The sequence below is a fragment of the Gekko japonicus genome, unplaced genomic scaffold, assembly GCF_001447785.1.
Source record: "Gekko japonicus isolate JY-2015 unplaced genomic scaffold, Gekko_japonicus_V1.1 scaffold1082, whole genome shotgun sequence".
Classification (NCBI taxonomy): domain Eukaryota; kingdom Metazoa; phylum Chordata; class Lepidosauria; order Squamata; family Gekkonidae; genus Gekko; species Gekko japonicus.
The window spans coordinates 98,381-109,472 of NW_015173155.1; the positions used below are offsets into that span (position 1 = coordinate 98,381).

The window sequence follows — 11,092 nt, forward strand, 5'->3', positions numbered from 1 at the left end:
ACCCAACCCCCCCCCCCCCCCGCCCTTCGGCAAGGAGAGAAACAATCAGATCCCAAGAGGCGCTCGAAATACACACTTTGGTGTCCACTAACCGGACAGTGAAGAGACTGCCAAATTTTCCTCGCCCCTCCCAAAGTCAGGCAAAAGCATGTATCGATCCTTTCCCTGGCTGAATGGCTTATGATCGGCGGAGGGAGGCTTTTGGCGCTGCAGTTCTTGAGCAGCTTAAGCCAAATCGGCTTTCCTCCTCCTCCCCTCTGTCTGTTGTGGATGCACCAGCCTCGGATGGAATTCAGCCCCTCTCTGAGGGAGTGCGCCCCTGTGAGCCTGTGTTCGGGGAGAGTCTGATGCACCATTGCAAGCTTCACTGCTGTGAGGTATCCACCGATTGTGGCAGGGGGGTACCCAGGTCTTTTGAGCTCGGTAGCTTTAGATTTCTCAGCCGATGCTTCTCCATCGATTCACTCCATCCTCCCTCCCCCAGTTAGTTCCGCGCCCGCCCCCAGTCCCGACCTGCCCCCCCCGCCCCTCCAATCTCAAACCCAAACTTTCTCCACCGAGTCAAGATCCTGGGTGCAGCAGCAGCTGGAACTGTGGTAGCGGGACACGGGCAGGTTCTTGTAGACCGCTTTGCTGTAGGGGATGAGGCAGTAGCCGAGCTGTAGGCGGCGTGCCACCCGGCAGTAGGCGGCCAGTGCCAGGACCAGGAGGGGCACGAGGAGGGCGAATCCCACGACAAGGAGAGCGACGGAGCCGGAGTCATGCAAGTGGGCCGTGCAGTACTCGGCCTGGACGTTCAAGAACTGCAGAGAGAGGGGAGAGCACAGTTCAGTGTGTCAGCTGGTTCTCAAAATGCAAGCGGCACGAGTGGCGTCTGTGTGCCAGTGCGCTTCCTCACGTTCGCCAGCAGCAGCGGGCTCTGCATGCCCAGTTACGAGCAGAGTTCCCTCTCAGCTGAGTTGGTGTGAGCCAGCTCACAGTTTTTTTAGCCTCTGGCTCACGCATTTTTGTCTTAACTCAGGAAGAAAAGAAGAAGAGAAGAGATTGGATTTATACCCTGCCCTTCACTACCCAAACTCCTTTCCCTTCCCCTCCCAACAGATACCCTGTGAGGTAGGTGGGGCCGAGAGAGCTCTGGCAGAAACGGCTCTTTTTCAAGGACAGCTCTTATCGGAACTATGGCTTGCCCAAGGTCATCCAGCCAGCTGCAAGTGGAGGAGTGGGGAATCAAACCCGGCTCTCCCAGATTAGAGTCCGCGCACTTCACCACGACACCAGACTGGCTCCAGAGCAAACTAATGTATTCAGTAGCCAAATCGCCCGCTCACGACTTTAATGCCAGTCGCTCACCAAGTAGAATTTTTTTTGCTCATGAGACTCCACAGCTTAGAGGGAGCATTGGTTATGAGACCCTGACCAGGGGATGGGGGAGGGTTGGCAAGAGGTATACTGAAAGGTGCCCAAATGAAGAAGTCTTCCTCAGCCCTCTCTTGACAATGGCCAGCCCTCTCCCCAAAATTAAGAAGAAGAGATTAGATTTATACTCCACTCTTCACTACCTGAAGGAGTCTCAGAGCGACTCACAAACTCCTTTCCCTTCCCCTCCCCACAACAGGCACCCTGTGAGCAATGCTCCCTCTAAGCTGTGGAGTCTTGTGAGCAAAAATTCTACCTTGTGAGCTCCTGACATTAAAGTTGTGTGAGAGTGGTTTGGTTACTGCATAAATTAGTTTGCTCTGGAGCCACATCCTTCCTGAGCTAAGACAAAAATGTGTGAGCCGGAGGCAAAAAAACCCCGTGAGCTAGCTCACGCTAACTCAGCTTAGAGGGAGCACTGCCTTGTGAGGTCAGTGGGGCTGAGAGAGCTCTTTTGAGAACTGCTCGTGAGAGAACAGCTCTGAGAGAACTTGTGACTGACCCAAGGTCACACCAGCAGCTGCAAGTGGAGGAGTGGGGAATCAAACCCTGTTCTCCTAGATCAGAGTCCGTGCCCTTAACCACTACACCAAGCTGCCTCTCCCTTCCACCTGTGGGTGGGCTCACACAGTCTTGTTACCTGGGTTGCCCACCTCTGGCTTGGGAAACTGAGGACTGGTGTGGTGTTAAGCGTCGGACTTGAATCTGGGAGACCCAGGTTCGAATCCCCACTCTGACATGGAAGCTCGCTGGGTGACCTTGGGCCTGTCACACAGTCTCAGCCCAACCTACCTTACAGGGTTGTTGTGAGGATAAAATGAAGGAGGAGGAGAGCAGGAGGATGCAAGCTCCTTTGGGTCACTGTTGAGGCAGGGAAGAAACGAAGGAAATAATGAATTAAATTCCTGGACCTTTGGGGTGAGTATTCAGCCGTGAGGTTGTGCCCTCTGGAGATGCCATTTCCTCCGGGGAAACTGATTCCTGTAGTCTGGGGACGGGGTGCAGTTCCAGGATAACTCCAGGTCCCACCTAGGGAGACTGGCAACCCATGGCGTCCCCTCCTTGGCCACACTGCCTCATAAAAGAGGGCTGCAGCATTTCTACTAAAGGGGATGAGGGCCGAGAAACCATTTCCCACTCCAGATGTGCGGGAGCCCTCGCCATGATTTTATCACCATTAATAAGAGGAGACCCCTCCCCTTCAGGGTTGCCAGGACATAAGGTTCCTCTTGCTCAAAAGCCAGTCGAATCCGACTCTAGGGGGCAGTGCTCGTCTCCATTTCCAAACCGAAGAGCCAGCGCTGTCCTAAGACTTCTCCGTGGTCAAGTGGCCGGCATGACTAGACACCGAGGCGCACGGAACGCTCTTACCTCCCCACCGGAGCGGACCCTATTTATCTACTTGCAATGTCTTGCTTTCGAACTGCTAGGTCGGCAGGAGCTGGGGCCAGAGACGGGACCTCACTCCGTCACGCGACACACTCGGGTCTCGAACTGCTGAATGACCGACCTTCCGGTCTGCAGTCCAGCGTCTTAACCACTGAGCCACTGTTGTCTAAATATTGATATCAAATATTATCAAAAATATATTTCACCCAAACGATACATAGAGAAAAATATGTTTCACCCAAACAATACATCGAGTGCTGGTTTACATTCAGATGGCACCTTGCCAGTATCACAGTCACTAGTCCCAGGGGCCTCTAGTAATTTACCCGTTTCGAATGAATCTTTTTCAAGGACCGTGATGTATACATAAAGGACATAAGACGGCAAACATAATAACCCATCTAAGAATTTGAGAGATATGCTGCCTTAGATAGGTTGTTATATGTTTGCCACAAGGGTTCTGATGGGACCCTCGACGATGCTGCTATCTTAAGAGCTTTTGTGCTCACAAAGAAAAATTATCGCGCCCTATGTCCTTCATATGATATTTGATACCAATATTTAGACAACAGTATTGAGAAATAGAAAAAGAAAAAGCATAAAATTGTTCTATAAAATTGTTCACGTGGTTAAGACGCTGAACTGCAGGGTGTGGAAGGTCGGTCGTTCGGCAGTTCGAGACCCGAGTGTGCCGCATGACGGAGTGAGCTCCCGTCTCTAGTCCCAGCTCCTGCCAACCTAGCAGTCCAAAAGCAAGAAATTGCAAGTAGATAAATAGGGACCACTTCGGTGGGAAGGGAACAGCGTTCCGTGCGCCTTGGCGTCTAGTCATGCCGGCCACATGACCACGGAAACGTCTTTGGACAGCGCTGGCTCTTCGGCTTTGAAACGGAGATGAGCACCGCAACCCTAGAGTCGGACTCGACTGGCTTTCGAGCAAGGGAACCTTTACCTTTAAACATATATTTATTGTACACAGCGATATCTATTTTTGTACGTCTTCCTAACACTGCGACCTTCAGTTTTTGTACTGGCCTCCAGGAATGACAACCGATCCCAGACTACAGAGATTAGCCCCCTGAAGAAAATGGCTGCTTCGGGGGACAAACTCTATGGCATATCACAGGTTTTAGGTGAAGCCCCCCCCCAATCCCCCTCTTCGCAGGCACTACCTCCAAATCTCCAGGAATGTCCCAGGTTGAAGTTGGCAAGCCCTCATCCCCTTCCGCCCACTTCCCAACCCTCCTGCCCCCACGTCTTAAGAATGGCCAGCATTCTCCAAGCCCCTCCCCCCAAGGGTAGGTAGGGGCCCAGGCTGAGGTCTGGCCGCTTCCAGCAAGAACAGTTCCCACCCCAGGAGGACAGAGATCTCTGCTGGAAAGGGGGGGGCAGGGCGGGCCATCCTTTCTGGAATGCACCCTGCAGCTGGTCCGCCCCGCCAGGTTATCAAAGCCCCTGGCGCTTGGCATCTGGTTTGTGTCACTGCACATGGGGAGGGGAGGAGGAGATTGTGGAGTCAGATTCCAGAGTTTCGTGCCCAGCAGCTGCCCTTCCAAGAATTCCCATCTGCAGCATTCGTTTTCCAGTCGTGCGTTTTACAGGCTGGACTGGGATGCCACACCTAGGCGGTTGCGCTTTTTCTTCCCCTGCCACCACCATGTTTACAACCTGCCACGGTGTACTCTGCTCTCATAGGCTTGCTGGAGATTTAGGAGCAGAACCAAGGGAGGAAGGAATTTGGAGAGGCTAATGCTACAGAGCCCACCCTCCAAAGCAGCCATTTGCCCCAGGGGAACTGATCAGAGGTGGCCTGCCATTGCCTGCAAAAATCCTGGACTTCCTTGGTGGTCTCTCATCCTTGGTGAGGTTGGGCTAAGCCTGGGCCATCTAGGTCAGGGGGGGATGCTGATGATCTGGCGCAGTCAGATATCTGACTGGTAGATGGTGTTCTGCAATTCGAAATCTAGCCAAGTTCTTGGGAACTGCAGAGGCATTTCCGCAGGATTCTTGCTATTCCGAGCAACGCTGTCTTCTGGAGCTGAAGCTGCGCTGGTGTTGTTTGCTCGGTGCCCAGAATGTCCAGGTGTTTCTTGAGACTTCTAGGCAGGCACTGCTCCAGTGACAACCGGCACAATGGTAACCTTCTTCTCCCAGAAGTGCTCTAACTCTGTTTATAGGTCTTAGTATTTGCTGGTCTTCTCCTGTTCTTTCTTGTCTGTTCTGCTGTCTCCCTGGGGTTGTGATGTCAGTCATCCAGACCCTATTTCTAATTTTTCCTACAATGGTGATATCAGGTATGTTATACTCCCAAGTGTTTATCTGTTTGCAGTCAGAAGTCCCAAAGAATCTTTCTCCACAATCATGTCTGGTTTGTGCTCCCGTGAATATCTGGTTGACAGGAAGCCATATTTCTAGCAAAGATTCCAGTGCAATATAGCTGCAACTCTATCCTAACGTTCTTTAGAGTCAGTTTGAGCAATTTTATTGCAAGCACTGCCCATGGTCGACTGTTGTATCCTTTGTCTTGCAAAGTCGACATCTGTGGTTATCCCTGGACTTCTGAATCTTGGCTTTCATACTGTTTGTTTCAATTGCTTGGTCTTGTGCAGCTAGAATGAGTCCTTCCGTTTGTTCAAGTTCCCCTTTTTGGAGCCACTTCCAGTTGTTTTCAATATCCACTTTATTTTCTATATTATTATTATTAGTATAGTTCACCTTTCTCTCAGGGACCCAAGACAGATTACAAGTATGATTTTAAAAAAATTAAATCCGTGGGATTTGTATATCATGGCTAAACTCTCGGACAATCTTACGCGTTTTGAATGTTCCCTCTAAGCTGTGGAGTCCTGTGAGCAAAAATTCTACTTTGTGAGCTACTGGCATTAAAGTTGTGAGCAGATGATTTGGCTACAGCATAATGCACTGGAGCCATCCTTCCTGAGCTAAGACAAAAATGTGTGAGCTGGAGGCTAAAAAACTGTGAGCTAGCTCACAGTAACTCAGCTTAGAGGGAACACTGGTTTTGATAAGATTCCTGCCCCTACTACTTTTGTTTCAACGTGGTTTCCTATTTTCGAATACCTCTCCAACCAGCAAGGTATACCTAAAGTAATGGATGACTTGTGGTTATGGTAATGCTTATTAATGTAATTCAAATGTCCACCAATGCTCGCTTATATGTATGTTAACTTTACGTTCTGTCTATGGAAGGTACCATCTAACTCTTGCTTTTGTATCACAATGATTTTCACTTATTGTCACTACAATGCACTGCATCTGAAGTATTTGCTACTCTATGTTGCACTCTTTCTGCGAGTTTTTTATGCATGTACTGTTAATGTGTTTTTTTTACTAAAAAATTCAATAAAATTTATTGCACAAAAAAAAATTAAATTAGTACGCAGATGGCAAGACTCGACCTTTGACTCTAACAGCAATGAGCTTGTGACCGGGGTTCCCGCTAAGCTGAGTTAGGGTGAGCTAGCTCAATGTTTTTTAGCCTCTAGCTCACAGATTTTTATCTTAGCTCAGGAAGCATGGCTCCAGAGCAATCTAATTTATGCAGTAGCCAAATCATTCGCTCACAATTTTAATGCCAGTAGCTCACAAAGTAGAATGTTTGCTCACAAGACTCCACAGCTTCGAGGGAACATTGCTTGTGACCAAACAGATTTGCCTGCTGTGACCTCCCCATCAAGGGGATGCGGATGTGACAGGCACGGAGACCTGCTTAAGCTCGGAGCATTCCACAACGGCCTCCCACCCACACACCTCCTGCCCCAAATCCCCTTTAGCCAAGACCACCCTAGAGGGACCACAGCTGCCAGGACAACTCTAAGAGGAAAATTGGGGGGGGGGAGAGAAAGCCTAAAAATCCAGGGCTTAGCAGAATTTTTGCCTGTTGATCTTTTGGGAGAGGTGGGAGGGGGGCAAAAGGAAGCATTCCTGAAATGTCGAAGAAATGGGCACCGGGCTTATTCAACAAGCAAACCAACCAGGCTGGCTTGAAAGAGATTAAAACATTAAAAGTATCACCTTACTGAAGGTGTCCTCATTACAAGAAGGGCCGTGGGGCACACAGGCCTGGAACGACCGGCACCTTGAGCACACGCAGAGTGCCTAGCCCCGCTTCCAAAGGTCCCTATGTGATCTTCTCCCTCCGTTTTGGGTCCGTGGGAACAATTTGCCTGGTTCACAGTGCTGGGGGAAAAGAAAACTGCCCGGGATCATCCAAGACGGATGCAGCAAAGAGCCCTGGATTCAAATCTTTTCCTCCGCCACAGACTCACTGGCTGGCCGGGGGCAACTACCTCACCCTCGGCCCATCTGTAAAACGGGGCCCTGAAAAAGGGCCCTGAAGATTGGGAATTGTGAGCGTTTTGTTCAGGACGGGGAGGTATTGCCTGCTAGAGTTGCCAACTTCCAGATGGGGCCTGGAGATCTCCCAGAATCAATTACTGGTTTTCCAGAGGAGAGAGATCAGTTCCCCTGGCTGCACTGGAGGGTGGGGTCTACGGCACTCTGCCCCACGGAGGTCCCCATCCACCCCCCATACGCTCCACCCTCAGATCTCCAGGAATTTCCCAACATGGAGTTGGCAACCAGGGGAAGCAGCTGTTTGCTCAGAACGGGAGGAGGCTACAGAACGCAGAGGAAGGACTGGGATGTCTGTGGAGATCTGGAGGAGGGAGAACCGGCAGTTTTAAAAATCCTTATCTCTTGTCCAGCAGAGAAGCTTGACTATGCTTCAGCTGGCGTTGCAGCGGAGGGTGGGTGGGGGGTGGACAGAGGAGAATTAGCCAAGTTGGGGGGGCCAGTGTGTCGCACCCCCTCCCGTCCCTGGGCCTATTTTTTACAAACAAAGCAGCTGAATGTCAAAACAGACCAACCCGGGCAATTCCACCAACACTCCTACACTTAAAATATTTTAAAAAGAACTACAGGGGGGGAGGGTTGGGGGGGGAAACTCAAAGTGGCTGTAGATTTCCCCTCTACCTTGCAAGCCTTTCTCCCAAGCCTGGGGGTCTGGAATCTCGGCTGCAGTTTTTCAGTGGGGTTAGAAAGACGCTTCGGACGTGCTCAGAGACACCATTGCGTCCTTCGGCATCAGTCCGCCACGTCTGAAAGAACACGACCCACTGCTCGGCTCGACCGAGCGGGAAGCATGGTTTTGAGGCAGCATGAAACGGGATCCAAACCCCCACATCTGTAGCATGAAATGAGGTCTGCCCAAGGAACCCAAACCTTTGCACTTATTTTTTTTTATTTTAAAATGAGATTTATACCCCACCTCCCTGCCGAAGCAGGCTCAGGGCAGGGTACACATCTAATAAATAAATATAGTTCCAGCAGGCCACCCTCCCTACATACACCCACTCCCCAAGAGCATTTCTGCCAGCGCGCCTCCAAGACCGACCGGCACCCCACTGCTGTCTTCCTGAGCCTGATTCTCCCCCCCCCTTTCTGGCAGGGCTCGTGACCCCCGCCACCCAAGACTTGTTTTGCAGCCCCCAGCAAATTGGGAAGGGGGGACACACAGAGAGGAGGTGTGTGAAGCAATGCTCCCTCTAAGCTGTGGAGTCCTGTGAGCAAAAATTCTACTTTGTGAGCTCCTGGCATTAAAGTTGTGAGCGAGCGACTTGGCTGCTGCGTAAATGAGTTTGCTCTGGAGCCCCATCCTTCCTGAGCTAACGCAAACATCTGTGAGCCGGAGGCTAAAAATCTGTGAACCAGCTCACACTCACTCAGCTTAGAGGGAACAGTGGTGACCAATGTTCCCTCTAAGCCGTGGAGTTTTATGAGCAAAAATTCTACCTTGTGAGCTCCTGGCATTGAAGTGGTGAGCGGGCAGTTTGGCTGCTGCATAGATCAGCCTGCTCTGGAGCCCTCCTTCCCGAGCCAAGACAGAAATCTGTGAGCTAGCCCACACCAACTCAGCTTAGAGGGAGCCCTGGTGTGCAGCGGTGGTGCTTACCTTGGAGTGGCACAGGAACCCGAACCCCAGCAGGACCCCTGCGGGGAACAAGATGACCCCGAAGATGAGCCCCACCAGGAGGAGGTTGAGGAGGCCCACCAGCAAGTTCTGGATCGTGACCAGCACCGCGCAGGCCCAGCAGTCCAGCGAGCCCCGCAGCTCGAGGGCCCCTTCCCCCGCGTAGGGCGGGGGCGGCAGGGGAGAGCCCTCCGGGCCACTCTCCGGATCCGGCGACCCCGACCTGGCCCTCTGGCAGCGGCTGTCCAAGCCCATCCTGGCGTCCGTCGGCAGGCGCTGCGGGACAGTCCCAGCCGGTCTTCTTCCCCAAACACTCCCCGTTCCCTTCCTGGCAAAGCTCTGGCTGGGCTCCTGAGTTTGCAGCATCCTTTACGCCCTCCCAGGCATCTCCACCCCCCTGCTGCTGGGCCAGCCTCCGACTCTCCTGGATAATCTAGGAATGCCACACACACACACAGAGCATGCACCAAACACAACCAAACCACCCCAATGGTCCTGACCTCATCCAAGGGATGCAGGTCCCCAAAGCAAGGAGGGAGGGAGGGAGGGAGGGAGGGAGGGAGGAAGGGAGGAAGGGTTTCCCATGTGCTCAAATTCCAAAGATGCCTCTCTTTTAGAGTCATCCACATCACAGCATTGGCCCGCTAGGTCCTGACAAGAGGGGGAAGCAGCCTCACACAGCCGGGGAAGGCAGAGGGTGAAGGGTTGCCAACTCCGAGTTGGGAAACACCTGGAGATTTGGGAGCGGGGCCTCAGCCGGGTGCAAAGCCATAGAGGCCACCCTCCAAAGCAGCCGTTTTCTCCAGGGGGAAACAGATCTCTGTCACCTGGAAATCCGCTGTACTTCCAGGGGATCTCTAGGCCCCAATTTGGAGGTTAAAACCAAAAAAGAAGGGGGAACCAGCGTACATTAAATGGTAAAAGGTAAAGGTAAAGGTTCCCTTGCTCGAAAGCCAGTCGAGTCTGACTCTAGGGTTGCGGTGCTCATCTCCGTTTCAAAACCGAAGAGCCAGCGCTGTCCGAGGACGTTTCCGTGGTCATGTGGCCGGCATGACTAAACACCAAGGCGCACGGAACTCTGTTACCCTCCCACTGAAGTGGTACCTATCTATCTACTTGCAATTTCTTGCTTTCGAACTGCTAGGTTGGTAGGAGCTGGAACTAGAGACGGGAGCTCACTCCGCCCTGCGGCATACTTGGGTCTCGAACTGCTGAACTACCGACCTTCCACAGCCTGCAGTTCAGCGTCTTAACCACTTGAGCCACCGCAATTCCGCACATTAAATGGTACAAAGCGCGCGCGCACACACACACACACAAAACGCTGGCTAAAGAGAAACAAAAATGTATAAAAACAATATTTAATGCTGAGTTCAATAGTCTCACTCCTGTTATATTGTAATTCCATACACATACTGAAATTTTTGGGACTATTTTTCTATATTACTGTTGTTTCCTGCAAGAACACCTTGGCTTTATATAGTTATATGACTGTTTTATTGAACTCAGCATAACATATTATTTTTAAACATTTCTTTTTTTCTTTACCCAACTGGAGGGTGGAAACCGCACAAGACAAGACATTTGTTTAACAAACCTCCCACCCAAAGGAGAAAGCGGAGAGGCAGCTTGGAGCCCCAGGCGGATCAATGCAAATTCTCTCCCCCTCAACTGAGAACAAAGGAACAAAACCGACAAAAAGTGGTAGGGAGGGAGACAGAAAGAGAAAGAAAGAGAGAGAAGTCTCGTTTTATCTCTGTGAGTTAATTTAATTTTTTTTTACATTTACAAAATAAGATTTGTTTATCCTTGTCCCCTACAGTACAATAAGAATCCTTTTTTTAAAATTTTGTTTTCCAAAGACGCTAGATGTTCATCTGTTTTATTTCAGTGTGTTTGTGAGAGAGAGAGAGAGAAGAAAAAAACAATTGGGAAATTAAAAGTGCAGGTTTTCGGAAGGAAGAGAGCTCTACTATGCAGGGCGGGGCCCGATTCTGCCAAAAAACAAAAGAGGAAACCAGCAAGATGATCCAGGATTAAACTCCCCCCCCACACACACCCCTCCATGAGAAGACTGAGCACCATGTCAAGGAAAATATAAACAAACCCAAAAAAAAAAAAAAATCCGGAAATTCAAACAAAAATTCCAGAGAGAAGCCAAAAGAAACAACAAAAAACTTAAAAAAAAATAACAAGCAGATAACAACAACATTGTAAAAAGATTCTTTAAAAAAAACAAACGGCTGGATCAAACCCCAATAAAGGACCAATAAATAGAGAAATCATTACCAAAAA

General features: G+C 50.6%; 1 protein-coding gene across 1 annotated transcript; it reads right to left on the reverse strand.

Moving 5' to 3' along the window:
• Positions 1-34: 34 nt before the first annotated feature.
• On the reverse strand, positions 35-9,219 carry TMEM88 (transmembrane protein 88). Its single transcript, XM_015422413.1, has 2 exons — positions 8,780-9,219; positions 35-803 (listed from the first exon to the last, which is right to left on the reverse strand). The coding sequence occupies exons 1-2, from the start codon at positions 9,161-9,163 to the stop codon at positions 537-539; spliced, it is 651 nt and encodes a 216-aa protein (XP_015277899.1). The 5' UTR covers positions 9,164-9,219; the 3' UTR covers positions 35-536.
• Positions 9,220-11,092: the final 1,873 nt, after the last annotated feature.